This window comes from Sus scrofa, chromosome 1, assembly GCF_054392235.1.
Source record: "Sus scrofa isolate SSC_HxYL_T2T_F1_AM1 chromosome 1, Sscrofa_HxYL_maternal_Yorkshire_Landrace_v2.0, whole genome shotgun sequence".
Classification (NCBI taxonomy): Eukaryota; Metazoa; Chordata; class Mammalia; order Artiodactyla; family Suidae; genus Sus; species Sus scrofa.
In genome coordinates, this window is record NC_139383.1 from 193,103,898 (window position 1) to 193,127,574 (window position 23,677).

Here is a 23,677-nt window from a genome sequence, read left to right on the forward strand (position 1 = left end):
AATAAAACAATTTCTGGAATTAAATGATTTTCTATTTGAAATAGCTATTTATATTTTAAATATAATTTAATCATGCACAAAGCTCTGCAATGGAACCAACACATTAATAGCTTCACTCCTTCTGTATGAATAAGAAAATGCAGAATCAAAAATGAGCAAATTCAGTTTCGATCCAAGATGGAAAAAGTACAAAACAGCGGTTGCCTCTGAGGAAGCAGTAGAATTGGCTGGGACAGAGTATAAAACAACTTTCTAGGGTAACAGCAATATTCTATATAGAAATAGAAGCCCAAGTTACATAGGTGTATGTATTTAACAAATGCACACTTAAGATATGTGCACTTCATTGTATGTTAATTTTACTAAAAGTACATGTAAGCAAGTATCAGACTATACTTAATATAATTCTAATTATGTGTATATATCTAGTTACTGACATACTTAGAGCAATGTGTACTGATGCTCACAAATTACTTTGAAATGTATCCAAAAAATAAGATGATTTAATGGCTGGCTAGAAGGATGGATAGATGGATGGATATGTAGTAAAATAAACTTATGAAAATGTTATGGTAGAATTTAGGTGATGAGTACAAGAGTGTTCACAGGAAAACTCCTTCAACTTTGCTGAATGTATGAAATTTTTCATAATTAAATATCAGGAAAATTTAATTTAGAACAGTTACTTGTTTAAATGAAAAATTACATATCCCAGAATGATATATAAATGCACCCTCTGCAGTTACACATGTTAAGTTGTTGTTTTAGACACAGTCTTCTTTTTTTTTGGCCACACCTGTGGCATGCAGAAGTTCCAGGGCCAGGGATCAAACCCGTGCCACAGCAGTGACAATGCCAGATCCTTAACCTGCTTAACCATCAGGGAACTCCCTAGACACGGTCTTCTTAAAACAACCACTAACTCACAAAGTAGATGCTCAGGCTCTGTTGGCAGTCTGTGTGTTCTGACTTTTCATATGATCAGTGATATTTCTATGGCCCTTATGGATAGTAAACAATGACCTTTGTGCAAGTTATACATCATCATCAACTGTTGTGAGAAACAGAAATTCAGCACTTCATTTTTCATTAAACGTGCACTTCCTTTTTCTTTTTTAGTTATTTCAGCCAAAAGGACTCACAGCAAAATTTAAAAAGTACTAAATGGTAATACGTGGTTGGTTTACACTATGGAGTGAATAAAGCCACTATAAAAGACTACTCTCTCTATGCAGGATTTCTTATCCTCTGTTTCCCATATGAATTTCTCATAAGCCTAACCTATAATTTCCCAGGTTACTCACTGACCAGTCAAAAGGCAGCCTGGAAGCTTAAATATATCACACGCATAATACATGCCACAGTACAAATAGCTGCTAACTCCACAAGATTAGCAGCGCAGCAGTGTCTAATGCATCTCCCCCCAGATGCCAAGACTGTAAGACGTAGCTGTCCCCAGCCAATGGTGACTGACTATAATCATTATATCAGCAGTCACCCACTATATTGCCTTTGAAAGCAAGGTTTAGTTTCTTTACCTCTAGAAAAGGTCTGGAGAAGAAGGACAAGTTATAATTGGTCACCTTTGTGTTAAAGCATAACACAACTCTTTAGTGTTACACACATCTCAAATATAAGAAAGGAGACAAGAGAAGAAGTTGTCTAGAAATATGAAGTATTTGGTTAACCAAATCCATTGTAACTTATTTTAATGCAACTGTTGATATATTATTTAAAAAATTAAAAACTCAAGACAAAGAATAAATCAGGCAGGATGCCAGAACAACAGGCATAAACTGGTTCTGTCCCAGCAAGCTTTGTCATAGGGTCACTTTGTTTGTTCCTGTTACTCTATAAGGGCTTTGGATTTTACTCCAAAGGAGACAAGACACTTTAAACAGAAAAGAAATACAATCTGATTTTTTTGTTTAAAAAAATCACTCTGTCCACTATCTTTAGAACAGACTACAGAAAGGCAAGGGTAGAAGTACACAGACCATTTAAGAAGTAGGCATTATTTACTGCAATAATCTAGACAAGAGTGATAATGGCTTGAAATAGGCAGTTAGCAATAAAGATTGTAAGATTTAGGAGTTCCCGTCATGGCTCAGTGGTTAACGAATCCAACTAGGAACATGAGGTTGCGGGTTTGGCTCCTGGCCTTGCTCAGTGGGTTAAGGATCTAGCATTGCCATGAGCTGTGGTGTAGGTTGTAGATGCGGCTCGGATCCCACGTTGCTGTGGCTCTGGCGTAGGCCAGTGGCTACAGCTCCAATTGGACCCCTGGCCTAGGAACCTCCATGTACCATGGGAGAGGCCCAAGAAATAGCAAAAAAGACAAAAAAAAAAAAAAAAGATTGTAAGATTCTGGGTGTATTTTGAAACCATGTAACCACAAATCAAATATGTTCACCAAAAAGGCCTAGAAACAATGATAATCAAATAAAAATTAGCACCCCAATGGCCAAGGTTATTATCACTAAATATCATTCCCACTAAAAGAGCTAGGGTTCCTTAGAAAAGTGGTTAATTCCAAGACTGAAACAAGAAAAGTACAATATAAACCTATACCAGGCCTCCAGCTGGAGCGTTAAATGTTGAGTGTCCTGAGAGGTCAGATTGCTGTCATAAAGTTTATGCGATCCGTATGTATTAACCACAGTAGCACTACATAATAAAAGAATCACCTGGGAGTTCCCGTCGTGGCGCAGTGGTTAACGAATCTGACTAGGAACCATGAGGTTGCGGGTTCGATCCCTGGCCTTGCTCCGTGGGTTAAGGATCCGGCATTGCCGTGAGCTGTGGTGTGGGTCGCAGACATGGCTCGGATCCCACGTTGCTGTGGCTCTGGCGTAGGCCGGCGGCTACAGCTCCGATTTGACCCCTAGCCTGGGAACCTCCATATGCCGCGGGAGCGGCCCTAGAAAAGGCAAAAAGACAAAAAAAAAAAAAAAAAAAAAGAATCACCTGAAAAAAGCAGTTTTCCTATAGACATGGCCCATGGACATGGACATGAACATGGTCATAGTAAAATGGAACTTCCAGATTATAAACAGTGGAAGATAGAAGGGACACCATTAGAAACTGTCCAAGAGAAGCTGGCTGCATGAGGACTAAGGGATCCATGGGGCCGCAATGAAGCTTGGAGACTCTCTGGTGGCTTTGCAAACAATGTTTCCTTTGTTGGTGCATTATTAAAAGGATTCAAATGGGGGTTTGCTGCATTTGTGGTAGCTGTAGGGGCTGAATATTAATTACCTGGAGTCCCAGAACAAAGATAAGAAGCATCACTGAAGATAACATCTGGAAGTATCTTTTAATGTTTTCTTAAGTCTCTTATGGAAAGATTTCTTCATTATAGCCTACTCGCCTGTGTGTTTGTTTCTTACAGAATACTAGTAAGATTTAATAAAATAAGAATACACGTTAAAAAAAAAAACCTATACCAGAGTTCCCATCGTGGTGCAGTGGAAACGAATCCGACTAGGAACCATGAGGTTGAGAGTTCAATCCCTGGCCTTGCTCAGTGGGTTAAGGATCTGGTATTGCCGTGAGCTGTGGTGTAGGTTGCAGACACGGCTCGGATCTGGCATTGTTGTGGCTCTGGTGTAGGCTGGCAGCAACAGCTCCGATTAGACCCCTAGCCTGGGAACCTCCATATGCAGTGGGTGTGGCCCTAAAAAAAGGGACAAAAAGACCCCCCAAAAAAGGACAATATAAACCTATACCATCTTTTCATAATAGAAAGCAAAAAATCTGGGGTAATCTCAAAAGACAACAATTCTAACTTGAAGGAGCTTCTAGAGACCAAAGACGGAACAATTCAAGCATTAAAATAAATAATGACTCAATGACTAGAAAAGATTCCAATACATTAAAAAGTCAAAACTTAGAAGTTTATGTTAATGCTTAAAAAGAAAAACCTTATTGGGCATCTTTGGAGGATGCTGGGGGATCAATTCACAATTATTCTAAAAGCAAACAAAGGAAAAGAATGAAGCATTTATTCTATGTAATTTTATATAAACTATATTTTAAGGCATCCAGAGAGTTGATATGATCTTTATACAATAAAAATAGATAGTAAGTATAGAAAGAATGAGAAAATTAGAATATCAAAAATTTCAAACCCCTAATGAAGTAACGCAACTAGGTAATAATCATCAAAACTGATAAAACTTTCAGGTAAAAAGCTAGTAGAGAACCTTATCATGGACATATAATGACACCAATAACCAATCTTAACATCATAAAAAAAAAAAGAGGAAACCAGACATTGTGTCTTCTGATGTGATATAACAGTTAAATTTAAATTCATAGTTCATAGCAACTCCAATGAATATATATCAAAAAATGAATCAGAAGCCTTAATATCTAACTACAGGGACAGCCACATACAAAAGAATGAAACTAACCCCTTTCTTACCCTATATGCAAAAATCAACTCAAAATGGATTAAAGGCTTAAACTTAAGACCTGAAACCATAAAATCCCTAGAAGAAAAACATAGTGGGTAAGCTCCCTGGCGTCGGTCTTAGAAAAGACATTTTTGAAAACAAAAGCAAAAATAAACAAATAAGACTGCATCAGACTAAAAGGCTTCTGTACAGCAAAGGAAACCGCTGACAAAATGAAAGGGCAGCCTACAGAATAGGGGAAAAAATGTGCAAATCAGTTATCTGATAAGGGGTTAATATCCATAATATGTAAGGAACTCACACGATTTAATGGCAAAAAAAATCAAACAATTAAAAACTGAGCAGAGGAACTGAACAGACTTTCTACAAAGAACACATACAAATGAGGTACATGAAAAAGTGCTCAACTTCACTAGTCATTAGAAAAATGCATATCAAAACCATAAGATATCACCTCCCATCTCTTAGAACAACTATCATCAAAAAGACAAGAGATAATAAACGTTGGCAAGGATATGAAAAAAGAGAACTACTGTGCACTGTTAGTGGGAATGTAAACTGGTGCAGCCACTATGGAAAACAGTATAAAGGTTCCTCAAAAAATTAAAAATGGAATTATCAAATGACCCAGCAATTCCTACTTCTGGGTATATATCCCAAGGAAATGAATACAAGATATCAAAGAGGAATCTGCACTCCTATATTCATTGCAGCATTCACAATAGTTAAGATATGTCTGTCACTGGATGAATGGGAAAAGATATGAGATATATATATAGTGGAATGTTATTCACCATGAGAAAGAAGGAAATCCTGCCATTTGCTACAACATGCATGGGCCTCGAGGCCATTGTGCTAAGTGAAATAAGCCAGACAAAGAAAGACAAATACTGCATGCTATATGTGGAATCTAAAAAAGTCAAACCCTCAAAAAGATACATGTACTCCAGTGTTCACTGCAGCAGTATATATAATAGCCAAGACATGGAAACAACCTAAATGTCCACTGACAGAGGAGTGGATAAAGAAGATGTGGTACATATACACAGTGGAATATTACTCAGCTATTAAAAGGAAAGCAATAACGGCATTTGCAGCAACATGGATGGACCTAGGAATTATCATGCTAAGTGAAAATCAGTCAGACAATGACACACCATTATATGCTATCACTTACATGTGGAATCTAAAAAAAAGGATACAATGAACTTCTTTGCAGAACAGATACTGACTCATAGACTTTGAAAAACATATGTTTTCCAAATGAGACAGGTTGGGGGTTGGGGGGATGCACTGGGGGTTTGAGATAGAAATGATATAAAATTGGGTTGTGATGATCATGGTACAACTATAAATGTAATAAAATTCATTGAGAAATTCTTTTAAAAAGGAAAAAATAAAAATAAAAAAAGGTCAAACTCATCAAAACAGAGAGTAGAAAAGTCATGGCCAAGGGGGGATGGGGAAAGCAGGAAGAGGTTATTAAAGGATACAGACTTTCAGCTATAAGAGGAATAAGGTCTGGAGTTCCTGTTGTGGCTCAGTGCTAACAAATCCAACTAGTATCCATGAGGATGCAAGTTCGATCCCTGGCCTTGCTCAGTGGGTTAAGGACCCAGCACTGCTGTGAGCTGTGGCTCAGATCTGGCATTGCTGTGGCGTAGACCTGCAGCTGCAGCTCCAATTCAACCCCTTGCCTGGTAACTTCTATATGCCCCAGATGCACACCTAAAAAGCAAAAAAAAAAAAAAACAAAAAACAAAAAACAAAGAAAAGAAAAAAACAGAAAGAAAGATAAATATGTGAGATAATGGATGGATGAGTTAATTTGATGGGCGGAATTCTTTCAAAATGTATGCTTGTATTAAATCATCACGATGTACATTTTAACTATCTTACAATTTTATTAGTCAATTATACTTCAATAAAGCAGAAAATAAATGATTTTTAAAAGGGTGACTATGAATCTGATAAGCCTTAATACTTAATTACCATTTTATGGAAAATTAAGAGTGATGTGTTAAATGACATGACAGGATATAATCCACCAAATGTGGGGAATTCTATAGGATAATGATTCATTTCTTTCAATATATAAATGGCAAAGAAAGAAAAAAAAAGGAGGGAGGATAGATCTGAATTAAAAGAGACTTAAGAGCAGGAAATTTACAAGCAGTACCAGAAAGTAAGGAAGTACCAAAAAGGGGGGGGGGGATGAAACAGTCATAGAGGTGTGTCAAAGGGGCACAGGAGCCAAGTGAAAAAGCTCCAAATGGTGACAACTAGACTGATTTGAACAACAAAATGTAGTTGTACTGGATTATAATCCAGGATATGAAATAAATACCCACAAGATAAAGAAATGGCTGAATGAATAGTAAATGGAGGGAGAAGATACAAATCTCTCACACTGAAGAATTCCAAACAATTTATATCCTCAAGATGTAGCACTCCTAAAATGTGGGCTGGCACCATAACTTCCTTCCAAAGAAAACAGTATGGAAAGAGCAGCAATGAGTAAATCTACAGTGGAGAAACCTGACAAAAGCTACTTCAGCCACATGATCAAGGTTAACAATAACCGTGATAAGGCATGCTGAAAGTATATACCACTGATATGATGTGATGAAACAGCACTTTTTTTTAACTCTGTGGTATTCCTTCCAAAGACACATAACTCCAGTCTAATCATGAAAACGTATCAGACAAATCCCAGTTGAGGGACACTCTACAAGACCATACTCTTCCAAAATGCCTTATCAAAAACAAAGAAAATTTGGGTGGAACTTTCCAGAACGCTGGGTGAGAGGCAAAGGAGCGGCGGCTGCCCGAGCTGCGCACAGAAACACACTCCCCACATCGGCCAAGGGGGTGGGGAAAGCAGGAGGAGGTTGATTAAAGGATACAGACTTTCAGCTATAAGAGGAATAAGGTCTGGTGTTCCTGTTGTGGCTCAGCACTAACAAATCCCACATTGGCCTCCGCCCGTTCACCAGCTGTAGAAAATGGTGAGAGACCACTTACTATGATGTTTTGGGGGTCAGACCCAATGCCACCCAAGAAGAACTGAAAAAGGCTCACAGGAAGCTGGCCTTGAAGTACCACCCTGATAAGAATCCAAATGAAGGAGAGAAGTTTAAACAGATTTCTCAAGGTTACAAAGTGCTCTCTGATGTAAAGAAAAGGGAACCACATGATAAAGGAAGAGAACACATGATAAAGAAGGTTCTGGCTCCCCCATGGATATCTTTGATATGTTTTTTGGAGGAGAAGGAAGGATGCAGAGAACGGAGAGGTAAAAATGTTGTGCATCAACTCTCAGTGACTTTAGAAGATCTATGTAATGGTGCAACAAGGAAACTAGCTCTGCAGAAGAATGTGATTTGTGGCAAATGTGAAGGCCAAGGTGGTAAGAAAGGAGCAGTAGAATGCTGTCCCAGTTGCCGAGGTACTGGAATGCAAATAAGAATTCATCAAATAGGATCTGGAATGGTTCAGCAAATTCAGCCTGTGTGCATGGAGTGCCAGGGCCATGGGGAGCAGATCAGTCCTAAAGACAGATGTAAAAGCTGCAATGGGAGGAAGATAGTTTGAGAAAAGAAAATCCTAGAAGTTCATATTGACAAAGATATGAAAGATGGCCAGAAGATAACATTCCACGGTGAGGGAGACCAAGAACCAGGACTGGAGCCAGGAAACATTATCATTGTTTTAGATCAGAAGGACCATGCCGTTTTTAGTCAACGAGGAGAAGACCTTTTTATGTGTATGGACATACAGCTGGTTGAGGCATTGTGTGACTTCCAAAAGCCAGTGTCTATTCTTGACAACGGAACCACAGTCATCACTTCTCATTCAGGTCAGACTGTCAAGCATGGTGATATCGAGTGTGTGCTAAATGAAGGCATGCCAATTTATCGTAGACCATATGAAAAGGGCCACCTAATTACTGAATTTAAGGTGAACTTTCCTGAGAATGGTTTTCTCTCCCCTAATAAACTCTCTTTGCTGGAAAAGCTCCTACCTGAGAGGAAGGAAGCAGAAGAGACTGATGAAATGGACCAGGTAGAACTAGTGGACTTAGATCCAAATCAGGAGAGATGACGCCTTTGCAATGGAGCATATGAAGATGATGAACATCATCCTCGGGGTGGGGTTCAGTGTCAGACCTCTTAATGGGGCCAGTGAATAACGCTTACTGCTGGCATTTTATTTGTTGCAGTAGTGAGTGAGTGAAGGACTATAATCATAATATGCTCACTGCTTGGTATTGTTTTAATATTCAACTATAGTAGGGTTTTAAAAGTTAAATGAAGAATAAATTCAAATATAAAAGCTCTGGAAAAAAAAAAGAAAGCAAGAAAAATCTGAGAAACTGTCACAGTCAAGAGGTGTCTAAGGAGACATGACAACCACATGTAATGTGGTGTTCAGGATGGGATCCTGGAACAGAAAAAGGACATTGGGTAGAAAACTAAGGAAATGTGAATTAAGTATGGACTTTAGTTTAGTGATAATATATCAATATTGGCACATTAATTGTAGCAAATGTACCATGTTAATTATAGAGGAAACTGGGTATGGAATATATAGAAAATCTGTTTCTTTACAATTTTTCTGTAAATCTAAAACTAAAATATATTTAGATAGACTGTGAGTTTGGGGTTAGCAGATACAAAGTATTACATTTCGAATGGATAAGCAGTGAGGTTCTACTCTACAGCACAGGGAACGATAACTTTGGCTAGACCATGATGGAAGATAATGTGAGAAAACGAGTGTGTGTGCATGTGTGTGCGCGCGCGCGTATGTGAATGACCGCATGTCTTTGTTGTAGAGCAGAAACTGATACAACATTGTAAATTGACTATACTTTAATTATTTAAAAAGAAAGAGAGACATAAGAGACATCAACCAAATGCAATGGTGGAACATGGAATATGTTTGAATCCTGTTTCCGACATCAAGACATTTATGAAACAACTAGAGAAATCAGACTGTGGCAATTGACTGTGGCAATGTGTTTCTCAGACTATCTTTAAAAATAATTGGGAGAATGGAGTGGGAAATACAGATGAAACAAGATTGACCACATATTGGTAACTGCTGAAACTCAGTGATAGGTACACAATTTTTTTTTTTTGGGGGTTTTTTTTCCCCCTCTACTTTTATTTATCTTTCATACTTTCTGAACTGAAACGTTAAAGAAAACAAAATAGAATTAGAGCCACTAAGTACAAATAACTTTCAAGGGGCATCACTGTAAAGGGGAGTAGAGAAGTGGTGTAGTAGCTGGAAAGGGAAATTAGTTTTTTTTACCTTTTGGTTAAATACTAGACAAATTAATAAGTATACGTACATACCTTATAGCTTGCAGATTTAATTCCATCGGGAATTTCATCCTGAAAAAAAAATTTAAATGCTTTTAGATGACATTTATTCTTTCTTCTGAAAAAATATTTTAAATTCTATGATTTATGAAAAAATGCATAGAAAAATCATTGAAGTTATTTTTTAACAGAATAGTTAGGTGGTTTTTATATTATTTCTATAAAAGTAAACAAAAAATTCAAGTTATGCTATGGATTGTTTGCACATATTATATTACAAGTGGAAATGTAAAAATAGTCACCTAGCCATTATTCCTTTTAATGCTCAAAATGTCCCACATTTGGCCCTAGGAGACCCATTAAGTGCTGGCTTGATATTTGCACCCGTGTCTTTTTGATATTGTCCCAGTAATCTTTTTGTTTGTCTTAATTTTTTCTTTTTGGGGCTGCATCTGTAGAATATGAAAGTTCCCAGGCCAGGGGTCAAATGGGAGCTGCAGCTTCAGGCCCTATGCCACAGCCAGGGCAACACTGGATCTGAGCCACATCTGTGACCTAGGCCACCACAGCCTGCAACGACACCAGATCCTTAACTCACTGAGTGAGGCCAGGGATCGAACCTGCATCCTCACAGAGATGATGTTGGGTCCTTAACCAGCTGAGCTACAACAGGAATTCCCTGCCCCCAATAATCTTTAGCACATTGTTTTGTTTTCTGTTAGGACAAGACAATCCAGGCTCATCTTAGGTATTTCTTGTTCCAGTCTTAGAATAAACATTTTTTAAGGAGCTCTAGTTCTTTTCAGAGGAAAACAGTACTAGTTTTTAGTTCTATGTTGGCCACAACCTATCTGTCTGTCCTCAAAGTGATGCTGTGAGTAGAGATAATGATGTATGTGGGAGAACTCTGTAAATTGCTGGGTCCTACCTTAATGCTAAGTATATTCCTGAAATAGATGACACTTGCCCAAAGGGAAGGACCCACATGGAGACAATCACTTTACTGTGTACCCTTCCAGACTTTGAACTAGGTCAGTGTATAGCCTTTTCCTATGGCCAGATATTTATTTAGATGGTTTCTAATTTTTTCATATAGTAAACCATGCCAAATTTATTGACTGATTTCAACAGAACTGACTTTTTTACACTATTGAGTACTACTTTATGGTCATCTTTGAACATCTACCCAATTATTGTAAAAAGTGAAATTCTCAGTAGAATTGCTGAATCAAAAGATATGTACATTTTTAACTGTTTGAATATATTTGCCAAATTGATCTCCCTAAAGACTTAACTGCCAGAGTGCTCATTTCTTATTCCCAGCCTAACACTGGATATTGTTATTCTTTTTTATGTTGGTCAATTAATAATGGGTGAAAAAAACATTGTTCTCATTTTAAAGGGAATAAATAACCATCCTTTCAACTGATAGAGAGATTCCACCCTCTATGGGCAGACAGTCTGCCTCATTCAAATATTCTCTGAAATCAAAGGTACAAATCAAAAGACATGGATTTTAAAGTTCCAAGTATGAGGAAGAGAATTTCAATTTTTATTATTTTCCTATCTTCTCTGGGTCTCAAAGTATAACCTGAACCAAGTCTATACATGAACTAAAAAAAAAAAAAAAAAAAAAAAATCAGTGTTAACAAACAAAATTGATTTTGGTTCCTTGTTTAGCCCTAAAAGGTATTAGCAAAACATCACCAGATGATCTTAAGTAGTGAATTAACTATGTTTAATGTTGTACATATATCAGGATAAGAAATAAATATTAATAGGAGCTCTCGTCATGGCTCAGTGGTTAGCAAATCCATGAGGACTCAGGTTCAACCCCTGGCCTTGCTCAGTGGGTTAAGGATCCGGCATTGCTGTTAGCCACAGTATTGGTTGCAGACATGGCTCAGATCTGGAGTTGCTGTGGCTGTGGTGTAGGCCAGCAGCTACAGCTCCGATTGGACCCCTAGCCTGGGAACCTCCATATACTGCTGGTGCGGCCTTAAAAAGACAAAAACAATTTATACATATATAAATTGCTACCAGTGTGATAACTGCTCTGAATTCATGATGCTATGTCCTTTTGTCAGATGCACAGTGAAGAATATAATAGTGAGATGTCAAGACATAAGTAACATACAATATAAATGCTAGACAGGAAAGTTGATTATTTAGGCTGAAGCAAGTATTTCGAAGTATTTGAAATGATTTTTTTTATCACTCTTTGGTTCTGACAGACTGCCTTATATAGGAACTACTAGAACTGAGACCAGGCTTGTCCTAAGAAGAATGAAAATAGCTCACTCCCTTTTGTCACTCAGAGTGGAATTTCTTGGTGTCTCTATCCTCTGCCCTCCCTACCCTCTGCTCCCCAGCGTATACGCCTTCAGTGTGTCTTTTATTGGCCTATCACATTTGTATTGAAATGATCACTTCGTGCTTCTCTCCCCTACTAAACCATAGCTCTTCAAGATAAGTGCTCATCTTGTATGCCCAGGTCCAGGCATACAGTCGGCCTTCAAAAAATATTCATTATTAAACCAAATTACATTCAATTGCTAACTGCTATTCCTTTAACAGTCTCTTCTCCATCTCCTCATCCACTCCCTGCTATCCATGATATTGGAAGTTATCTTCCTTTTTTCTTTCTTTTTTTTTTCTTTTTTTTCTTTTTTATGGCCACACCAGCAACATATGGAAGTTCCTGGGCCAGGGGTCGAATTGGAGCTGCAGCTACAGCCTACGCCTCAACCACATTAACACCAGATCCAAGCCACATCTGCAACCTAGGCCGAAGCTCACAGCAACACCAGATCCTTGACCCACTGAGCAAGGCCAAGGATTGAACCTGCATCCTTAAAGAGACAAGGTCGGGTCCTTAACCTGCTAACCCACAATGGGAACTCCTGCCAGTTATCTTTCTAAATCTTGGGTCTAATCATGGCATTCCTCAACTACACCAAAATATAAGAACATCTTTAGGTGAATAAACCTAAAATCTTTTAATTTCCTTTTAAAGAAAAAGCCTTCTCTTCATCAAGAAACCAGTTCAAGGAAAAGAAAAAAAAAAAAGTGAATTGACATGAAAATCACTTGGCTTCAGTTCTCCAGAAGGTGAAAATAAGTAGATTCTGTCTCAGTTTCTCAGTACAAATTGCTGACTTCCACCTGACTTTTTTTTTTTTTTTTAGCATTTCTATGTGCTCAGGTCAAATAATAAGCATCTAAGTTATAGCATTTCTTAAATGCTCGACTTGGTTCTTTTCTCTAGAATTTACAATAAAATGGGTCTCATCTGTCACTCTGTCAACCTGGGAATCAATAAGCTATCATTCTATGCTAAGCTCTTCTCAGGCGTTCTGTCCCCTCCCATCTCCTTCTGAAGGTGGCAGCCCCTACTTCTAGCCGTCGTGAACAATAATCACAAGTAATGCTATTTCAAGATGAGATTCAAATTTGCAATAATTGCCAAACTGCTTGTTCTGACTAATGTTAAGAATAGCCCATTTAATGTACAAGCGCAATTAAATGCCTTTAATAAGCATCTACCATATTTTTAGCATTTTTTAAAAGCCACATAAAAAAGTAATAGGTTAATTTGAATTTCTCCAACTCTTTTTCCTATTACTTGCTATTACATGCTTGAACAAATGAAATATAATGAAACCTTTACATTGATGTCATTTTAATGATATGCTTATGCTTAATCATAGCAAGACAAGGTGTTACATAAGTCAATCCTTGAATTTTCAAATATCTGTGTCTACGATTAATATAGCCAAAAACTTTATACACTTTATCATTGCCTTAACTCCATATGCTAAATAGGTCTGTGTAGCAATAGTTAAATGTATATAAATAAACTTCCCAAAAATATACTACTACTTCACACCTATTGGCTATTATCCAAAATAGAAATAGCAAGTGTTAGCAAAGATGTGGAAAACTGGAACTCTTGCACAGTGCTAATGAGAATGTAAAATGGTGCAGTCACTACGGATGATAGCATGGTGTTGTCATAAATTGAATGTAGAATTACTAAATGACACAGCAATTATATTTTTGAGTGGATACCCAAAAAAGTTGAAAGTAGGGATGGAAACATGTATTTGTACACCCATGTTCACAGAAGTATTATTCACAGTATCCAAGAGATGGAAACAACCCAAAAGCCAATCAATGGGTGAATGCATAAACAAAATGTAGCTTTCATATCCAGTGGAATATTACTCAACCTTTAAAAGAAATAAAATTCTAATACATGCTACATTATGGGTAAACCTTGAAAACATTACACTAAGTGAAATAAGCCAGACACAGTGGGACACATATTATAATGACTCTCCTTATATGAGGTCTCTAGAAGAGTCAAATTCAGACACAGAGAAAGAAAGTAAAATCATGGTTGCCAGGGGCTAAAGGAGAGGGGAATAGGGTGTTATTGTTTAATGAGGATGGGCTTTCAGTTTGGGAAGATGAAAGAGTTCTGGAGATGGATGGTGGTGATGGTTGCATGATGATGTGAGTGTATTTAATGCCAATGAACTGTATACTTAGAAATGGTTAAAATAAAATGGTAAATCTTATGTATATTTTATCATAATAAAAAAATAAAATAAAATAACATACTTTTAAGAAAAAAACCCCACTTCATTAAAAAGGGTAAAATTCTCTGCTTTCAGAGAATTTTAATTTAATTTTAATTAAATAATAAATAATAAATAATAAAATAATAATAATAAATAAAATAATAATAATAAAAAATAAAATTTAAAAACATACTTTTAAGAAAAAAAACCCACTTCATTAAAAAGGGTAAAATTCTGCTTTCAGAGAATTTTAATTTAATTTTAATGCTCTGAGAATTCCTAGGTAAAGCCAGTGGTTTTGTCCAGACCATCCCCACCCAACAAAATCCAAGAAAAGTCATACTTCCATGAAAAGAGGAGAGATTTTATTTATACTTTAATTAATTTTGTTTTTTTTTAATATTACAAACATAACTTTGGGTAAGACATAAGAAGAAAAACAAATACCAAGCCAAAAGAACTATTAATCTTACTAATAAAAGATGTTAACCACAAGATTTAACTTATGAAGACAGAATAATTCAAAATAGGTTTATATTTGGTTTTTAACACCTTAATTCTAAGTATATTACGTTTTTAATATGTTTATTTTATTTTATTGGAAAAAAGTCTTTATTAGAGGAAAGCAAACAGCTCCCAGGACAGCTGGGAGGGGGAAGAAGAGTCCCCCTCTCTATTGTCTTATAGGGGTTTTTATCCTTTAAAGATGGGGGTTACCAACATGGGATCCAGAAAGATGTGGTTTTCTCCCATTGGGCTTGCCCAGTTACTTATATCAGTCCTTGACCACTTGGGGTCCTAGGGGTGGAAATGTCCCTAAGTCTCATGGTTTCTTTGCCCTTCTCTTCCCACAGACTGAGTCACAGAGGGTTAGAGATTAATGTGCATTTGGGCATAGGTACACTCCCTATTAATATACTATTTTAAATATATTTAACCTAAGGATGTAAATATTATTTTAATTATATTGGCCCCTTTCAAAAGTTGCAATTACTTGACAAAACATGGACGTTTCTTAAGTGCACATGCTGTTCTTACCGACTGACAAGGCTTGACAGCACAGTCCCTTCTTCCACACTGGTTGATATCATTCCAGAAAGGACATGGCCTTTTCAAGTTTACCTGTAAAAGAGTAATAGAAAAAAGTTACAAAAATAAGAGTCACAAGACTACAACAGACAGATATTGAATTATGATATTACAACCTGCTCATGTTACTGGCTGCAATTATTCTACTCCTTCCACTTGCCAGTTATCAGGTTTCAGTCATTATACAAATGCATAGCTGGTTTAAGTAAATTAGCCGACTTGGTTACAAAAACACAGTCTGCTACTAAACAGATCCTGAACAGAGGGCCACTGGGAGCCAAAGAAGCTCAAATCATCGCTGCCTGACTCCCAGTCTTTTAACGAAAGCAACAGCTAACAGACAACTGTGAACTCTGAATGTAACTACAGACTCCAATGATCAGGTTTTCTTAACTCTTTCAGTAGATATATTTCATGATAAAATGTCACAAGTGACTTATTAAAATAATACATGTCAGAATAAAGTCATGCTTCTCAAAAAAATTTTTTTAATTAACTGGACTAAATCTGATGTTTTAGAATGTTATGAACAACTCATGACTTTGGTAACAATACAATAGTTTCTGTTCCAACTTCAGTTTAATCAACTAGCTTCTTACTCTAGAATTCAAACTCTGTTATTGAAATTAAAAGTATCTACTGAAGTTCCCGTCGTGGTACAGCAGAAACGAATCCAACTAGGAACCATGAGGTTGTGGGTTCGATCCCTGGCCTCAATCAGTGGGTTAAGGAACCAGCGTTGCTGTGAGCTGTGGTGTAGGTTGCAGATGTGCCTCGGATCTGCCATTGCTGTGGCTGTGGCGTAGGCTGGCAGCTACAGCTCTGATTAGACCCCTAGCCTGGGAACCTCCATATGCCATGGGTACAGCCCTAAAAGGACAAAAGACCCCCCAAAAAAAAAAGTATCTACTGTTGTTTCAGAACCACATGGTACACTCTTATGACCTGCATTTTCCTAATATAGCCTTGATCAATTTTAAATAATAAGCACAATTTTAAAGCTTAGTAATCCCTAAGAAAATGTACTTATCCACTTATAAGTACTCCCATACAAAAAAATAAAATAAAAAATTTTAATACCTTGTAATACCTGAAGTAGTCACTTTCCAGAAGTTTTTGAAGTCTTGGGAAAAGTCTGTAGTTATTAAATCTATCAATGGTTTCAACATCACAGGTACAATCATCCAAGTAACCACTAACCTGTTACAAAGAAAATGGAATATTATTTCAAAATATCATAGCTTCAATAGGGTTTTTTCTTCACATGGTTATGATAAAAGAGCCCTCTCTTCAACCAACCCTTATCTTCCTTCCATAATTTTCTGAGATGGGATATGACCATAATCTTGTAATGCTATTGCTCTTACTATAAACCAAGAGGAATGGAGTGGATACCTTCTGAAGAGTGTACTGAGCTCATAATGACACACATACCCAAAGAGTCAGTCCCCTTCAGCCACTCTGTAATCTTGCCCCTCAAGCCTGACCAAGATGGGCATCTAACCCAATCCAGGTCATGGTCCCCTTTCCAGGAATCCAAAACTGAGATTCAGAGGTCCCCATCACTGGACCAGAAAATATGTAAACTAAGTCTATATTCTATCATGTGAACAAAGGAGCAGATGAGCCAGTTAGTAGAGAGAGGAAGGATTCAAAAGATACACAGAGAAGCAGAGATAGGAGAAAGAGAACATGAGCTAGTTGCTCCCCTGGATTTGCCTGCTCCCACTTTTGCCACCTTTCCTAAAGCCCAGGAGCATTCCCATCCTTTGCTTTCCTGAAACTATGTTCTTATAATTCAGTTGGCTCTGTCTTTATTTTAGTTTCCCGCAGGATGTGTAGGTCAGAGACAAACTTGGTGAAAGTATAAGAAGAAATGATACTGAATTTATAAGAGAAACAATAATTCATTATAAGGATATGACAACCCTTCAAGTATTGACCATGATTTTTATAGATATGAAATTGTGCTTAGAAAGTACTTATCATTAGCGGAGTTCCTGTCATGGCTCAGGGGTTAACGAATCTGACTAGGAACCATGAGGTTGCGGGTTTGATCCCTGGCCTTGCTCAGTGGGTTAAGGATCCAGCATTGCCATGAGCCATGGTGTAAGTCGCAGACACGGCTTGGATCCTGCATTGCTGCGGCTCTGGTGTAGACTGGCAGCTACAGCTTCTATTAGACCCCTAGCCTGGGAACCTCCATATGCCACAAGAGCAGCCCTAGAAAAGGCAAAAAGACAAAAAAAAAAAAAAAAAAAAGTGCTTATCATTAGCAATAAGGAGCAAATTATCCACTAAGCCAGTCCAGATCGCCATATGCCTAAAACTGGTATCTAAACTGTATTTACTAAATCAAACTATTAAATTATCATCAGATACAATGCAAAATCATAATCAATGTTATCAGTTGTGAAACTAAAATTCTTAGGTATTTATTTAGACCTAAGCAAACAGCTAACAAAATTAATTAAGCCTTGCTTTAAGTAACAAATGTATTATGATTCTTTAAAAGAAACTAAAATTTAGAAGAAAGGGTGGGGGAAAAACTGTAATTGTAATGTATACATGTAAGGATAACCTGACCCCCTTGCTGTACAGTGGGAAAATAAAAAAAAAAAAAGAAACTAAAATTTTTATTTTTTGTAATATACAGCATGTTGCAGATCCTTATTATACTTTGGTCTGAATATTTGCACTATATACTACTTTGGATTATATTTTAGGGAGACTTATCACAAAGAAAAATATTGAAAAATCTATTAGTAAGAAAGTAAATAAAGAATACTTTAATACTTAGCTTAGGTGTTTTCCTTTAGGAATATGTAAAATCCTACTTTCAATTTAATTTAATTTTTTCTTCTTTTTTGGCCACCCTGAGGAATATGCATTTCCCAGACCAGGGGTCAGCTATAAGCTGCAATTGCCTCCTAGACTGCAGGTGTGGCAACGCAGGATCTTTAATTCACTGTGTTTGGTGGTGGAATCAAACTTGCATCCTAGTGCTGCAGAGATCCCAGGAGTGCCACAGTGGGAACTCCTCATTTAATTTTAGAACATTACAAAAGAGGAGTGGAAAATTTTCACCTAAAACATAAGAATACTTTTGGATTATGGCAGCAATATTCAAGAGCTAAGTTTTTGTTTTGTTTTTATCAATTTGCCTAGACTTACTTGTTTTGGACTGAAGAACTCAGTTTCATGAAATCTGATCTACATATTTTGTCACTGTAATAATTATTTTCATTTCATATGCAAATTTGTCCTGGTTTCCTGCTAAAAATTCTCTGAGTATACAACAACCTTAGAGTCCTAATTTGGGGTGCCAACAAAACAAAAGTGCATATAACCTAGATGATTTGATCTCTCACACCTTTTTCTTTTGAGCCTTCAAAGCAAAACTTTTAAGGACAGAAAATAAGATACTCTTTCTCCTCTTGGATACAAATTATTATACAAAGAATAACAGGCACAAAGACTATAAAGGCCAAAGGAGTACATGCCAGAGAGAGACATTAAACCACTAAAGAGGAGTTCCTGCTGTACTGCAGCAGGTTAAGGATCTGGCATTGCCCCAGTGGTGGCATAGGTCACAGCTGTGGCTCAGATTCAATGCTTACCCCAGGAAGTTCTGCATGTTGCAGGTGCAGCCGAAAAAAAGAGAAAAGGAAAGAAAATACCAAAGAAAAAACACAAAAAAATTAAGAGGAAGTGTTTGAAGCAATCCATTTCTCCCAACCCAACGAGAAATTCATTTTTAAGGTAAAAATCTATCCTTTGGTGCCTCAGGTATCACTCACCCCTGCTGGGTTAGCTATCTCTCCTACGTGCTCCTGTGACACTCCACATACTCCCACATAAGAATTACCTCACTGCATTGAATTTATCTGTTTCACTCCCACCCACTGGAGTTTAAAACTCTTAAGAGCAAAATCATGTTTGTTCATTTCTGTATCCCCAGTACCAAGCACTGTACTTTTAGAAAGTACACAGTAGACAGATGCTCAATAATTATTTATGAAATAGGTAGGTAACTGAGTGAATGAATGCTCTCCTCTGTACTCTCACTCACTAGAGACCAGCACTGCACTGTGTACTTAATAGTGATGCATTTCCATGTCACCTATGGTGGTAACTCAGTGCCCCAGGTCTCACCAGCTCAAGGGACAGGAATGCAGTCACAGAGCAGGGAAAACAAGCAGCAAAGCTAAACCACTTTTGTGTCCAACACTCTTCCGATCTATATCCTAATTACAGGGGCAACGATAAGAAGCCCCAAACCAGAAAGAAATGCAAGATACCGGGAGTTCCCGTCAGGGCGCAGTGGTTAACGAATCCGACTTGGAACTATGAGGTTGCGGGTTCAGTCCCTGCCCTTGCTCAGTGGGTTAACAATCCGGCGTTGCCGTGAGCTGTGGTGTAGGTTGCAGACTCGGCTCGGATCCCGCGTTGCTGTGGCTCTGGCGTAGGCCGGCGGCTACAGCTCTGATTAGACCCCTAGCCTGGGAACCTCCATATGCCGCGGGAGTGGCCCAAGAAATGGCAAAAAGACAAAAAAAAAAAAAAAAAAAAAAAAAAAAGAAAGAAAGAAATGCAAGATACCTCGAGAGCAGAGGTGGCATATCACTTAGAGGCCTCAAGGGAAGAGAAAGCAGGGCAATGGTAGATTTAAAAATCTCCTGTCCCTTACCTTAGAAATGGAATAGGAGGTATTACCAACTACAATGACAGGTTGCAAGGCAGCTAAGGAGGTAGAGTGGGGGTGGCAGGAGTTTCATTGAATGGAAAGAGCCCAGCAAAAGAGAGGGAGGAAGATACTTATACATCAAAGCCATCTGACTGTTCAGATAAGCCTGCAACAAGCAGCAGAACCTGATCCCTGGAAGGAAGTCTGGCAGGTATGATGCCAGGCCCAGTTCTAGAAATCAGAGAACCAGGTATGTTACCAGAATAGAGTCTCAGGAAAAGTCTAAGGTAGCGGTAGCTCCAGTTAATGGAGCCAGGGCAGAACCTTGGAAACAAAGCAAAGTTCTATTACCAAGACAAAGACTCAAAGACAAGTACAGATCTCTAAGAAGGATGGTTTGATGTTGCACTGCAGAGATGTGCTACAGCTGCATAAGTAACCACTACACTACCTCCCAAAGTGAAACAGAACTCTGGCCCTACCAAAGGAATCTGAATTTTTTTTTTTTTTTTTTTTTTTTGCTGTTAAGGGCTGCACCTGCGACATATGGAGTTTCTAAGCTAGAGGTTGAACTGCAGCTATAGCTGCTGGCCTATACCATAGCCATAGCAACTCTGGATCTAAGCCAAGTCTGTGACCTACACCACAGCTCACAGCAACACCAGATCCTTAACCCACTGAGCAAGGCCATGAATCAAACCTGTATTCCCACAGTTACTAGTTAGATTCGTTTCCACTGAGCCACAATGGGAACTCCCTGAATTTTTTTTTTTGTAATGCACCTCCCCTCAAACACACATACAAAGTGATGATGCATGCTAAAATTTGAAGCCCGCTGTTTTAGGCTGTAGGTGGTAATCAGTCTTGAGTAAAGGGGCAAAATAATAGGTAGCAATGAAAAAGCCCTTGGTAAGGGATGGTAGTTTGGTGGTTTGGCCACTCCTGGGCCATGTGTAAGTTCCTGGGCCAGGGATCCAATCCACACCACAGCAGTGCTGATGCCAAGTCTTTAACCACTAGGCCACTAGGGAACTCCAAGGGATGGTAGATTTAAGGACCAAGGTAGGCCTAACACATAACATCACTCAGTTTAAAGTTCTGGTCTCTTATGAGTTAGAAAGCCTTTAAAAGCCTTCTGTTGCTATCTTCCAAGCAATACACCAACCCCCTCCCCTTCAAGGTGAGGCAGTGTATTACAGTGGTTAGCAGATAGGCTCCAGGGTCAGGTCTTCTAGGATTGAAGCCCATCTCTGCTACTCATATTAGTTGCTGACATTCCCCATGCTTCTTACCCTTTCTAGGCTTCAATTTCCTCTCTGAGTACAGAATAGAAATAAGAGTAGTTCCCATCACAAACAGTGGATATCAAGACAAAATGACAAATAGTAGGAGTTCCCGTTGTGGCTCAGCAGGTTAAAAACCTGACTAGTATCCATAAGGATGCAGGTTTGATCCCTGGCCTTGCTCAGTGGGTTAAGGATCTGGCGTTCCTGTACAAGCTGTGGTATAGGACACAGACATGGCTCAGATCTAGCATTGCTGTGGCTGCAGCATAGGCCGGCAGCTGCAGCTTGGATTCAACCCCTAACCCAGGAACTTCCATAAGCCACAGGTGTGACCCTAAAAAGAAAAAAGAAAAAAAAAGAAAGTAAATGCCCAGTAAATGTTGATCATTATGATTACCCTATCATTGTTTAAATGATTCTAGCAAAAGGGATCTTGCTGTTCCCCAATGCAAACTACAACTTTTTAAAAAATTTTTATTTATTTATTTTTGTCTTTTTGTCTTTTCTAGGGCCGCACCCATGGCATATGGAGGTTCCCAGGCTAGGGGTCTAATCGGAGCTGTAGCCACCGGCCTACGCCAGAGCCACAGCCACAGCCACACCAGATGTGAGCCGCGTCTACGGCCTACACCACACCTCATGGCAACGCCAGATCCTTAACCCACTAAGCAAGGCCGGGGATCGAACCCGCAACCTCTTGGTTCCTAGTCAGATTTGTTAACTACTGAGCCATTAAGGGAACTCCTAGAACTTGTTTTGTTTTGTTTGTTTAATGCAGGATCCAAGCCTCGTCTGCACCCTACACCATAGCTCATGGCAATGCCGGATCCTTAACCCACTGTGCCAGGCCAGGGTTCAAACTGGTGGGTCAGCACTCTCAAGAGGTGGCCAATCCCTTTGTGCCACAGCAGGAAGTCCTACAGTTGGATTTTTAACCCACTGCGCCAGAGCAGGAACTGTAATTTTTTTTTTAATCGATGAGGAAAAAAAGGAGAAGTTTGCCATTAAAATTCTCCAAAATTTTCACATCTGTAGCCCCAGTGACACACAGAACTAGATAACCAAAACTTAGCTCCAGTACTTCCTCCATCAACTCTTACTGGTTTGGACAGATACCAAAATACAAAAGGCAAGACAAAAGAAAATAACACTGGCCTGCTTGTTCTCTATTCTCTGCTCAGAGATCCTTAACTTTTCAAAGAAAGACAAAACTAAAAAAACAGCTCCTTGTGTTCCCAACTTCCAGTCTTACCAAAGATTATCTTTTTTTTTTTTTTTTTGAAAGCACTGCAAGAATATAGTCCTCATAACGCATAGGAAATTCTTTTTTTAAAAAGTGCTCAAAATGCACTTCATTTGGTAAAGTACTTTAATTGCATTTAATTTTATTGAGCTCTGTAATTAAGAAAAAAAAAACTCATACATACAAAAAAAAAATTAGTTCATTGACAGAGCAAGCTGGGACAAGGTAGAAAACCCCCAAGATGCTATCGATACAGAGCAGTAGGCACCATTCTAAGGACATGGAATGCTAAGAGCTATTTCTTCCTTAAAGTCTTGGTTTTGCTAGGACTTTAAATTGTTAAATGACCCAAAGCATGGTGACAAATGTGAAAGATACTTTTGCCCACACGCTTTGCTCAAAAAAACCAGGAATGAAGGAAGCACTCAGAGTCAATGGACATCTCTCCAGTATAACCTGTTTCAAAGATCCCTCGGACTAAGTTTTAATCCTGGGCTTATTTCCACCCACCCAACATATTATCAAGTGTCTCTTCCATGGTCCAACCACTCTAACAAAAATTCTTTTTTTTTTTAAATTAACCTGAACAAGACACCCATACAGGTAAGTCTGATAAAATACATGTAAGAGTTCCCGTAGTGGCACAGTCATTAACAAATCCGACTAGGAACCATGAGGTTGCGGGTTCGATCCCTGGCCTTGCTCAGTGGGTTAAGGATCCGGCGTTGCCATGAGGTATGGTGTAGGTTGCAGAGGCGGCTCGGATCCCGAGTTGCTGTAGCTCTGGTGTAGGCCGGTGGCTACATCTCTGATTAGACCCCTAGCCTGGGAACCTCCATATGCCACGGAAGCGGCCCTAGAAAAGGCAAAATGACAAAAAAAAAAAAAAAAAATGTAATACAGAGTATATCTATAGTGCGCTCCAAATGAAAAATAATCCATTTTGAAGTAGCCACTTTGGAGTCTCTGAACTATTCTATTCCCCTTTCATTAGCCTGATGGAGATTTACTGCATTCAAATACATGGACCCGAGTGTT

The 23,677-nt window shown here is 38.3% G+C and overlaps 1 protein-coding gene and 2 pseudogenes across 7 annotated transcripts in view; 2 read left to right on the forward strand and 1 right to left on the reverse strand.

Annotated features, from left to right (window-relative positions):
* Window positions 1–23,677, reverse strand: part of ERO1A (endoplasmic reticulum oxidoreductase 1 alpha) — a 53,138-nt gene that overhangs the window by 24,520 nt on the left and 4,941 nt on the right. For all 6 annotated transcript variants that reach the window (XR_014814349.1, XR_014814343.1, XR_014814336.1 and 3 more), the window contains 3 exon segments: window positions 16,504–16,623; window positions 15,373–15,456; window positions 9,782–9,820 (listed from right to left, as the gene is read on the reverse strand). Coding sequence is in view for 2 of the 6 variants with exons in the window: in XM_084974284.1 (XP_084830410.1) it covers window positions 9,782–9,820; window positions 15,373–15,456; window positions 16,504–16,623 (243 nt within the window). In the remaining 4 variants the exon portion in view is untranslated.
* On the forward strand, window positions 2,600–3,379 carry LOC100517136 (NADH dehydrogenase [ubiquinone] 1 beta subcomplex subunit 3 pseudogene; annotated as a pseudogene). Its single transcript, XR_014818992.1, has 2 exons — window positions 2,600–2,687; window positions 2,968–3,379. The product of XR_014818992.1 is annotated as an NADH dehydrogenase [ubiquinone] 1 beta subcomplex subunit 3 pseudogene (transcript).
* LOC102165124 (dnaJ homolog subfamily A member 1 pseudogene) lies at window positions 7,508–8,703 on the forward strand (annotated as a pseudogene).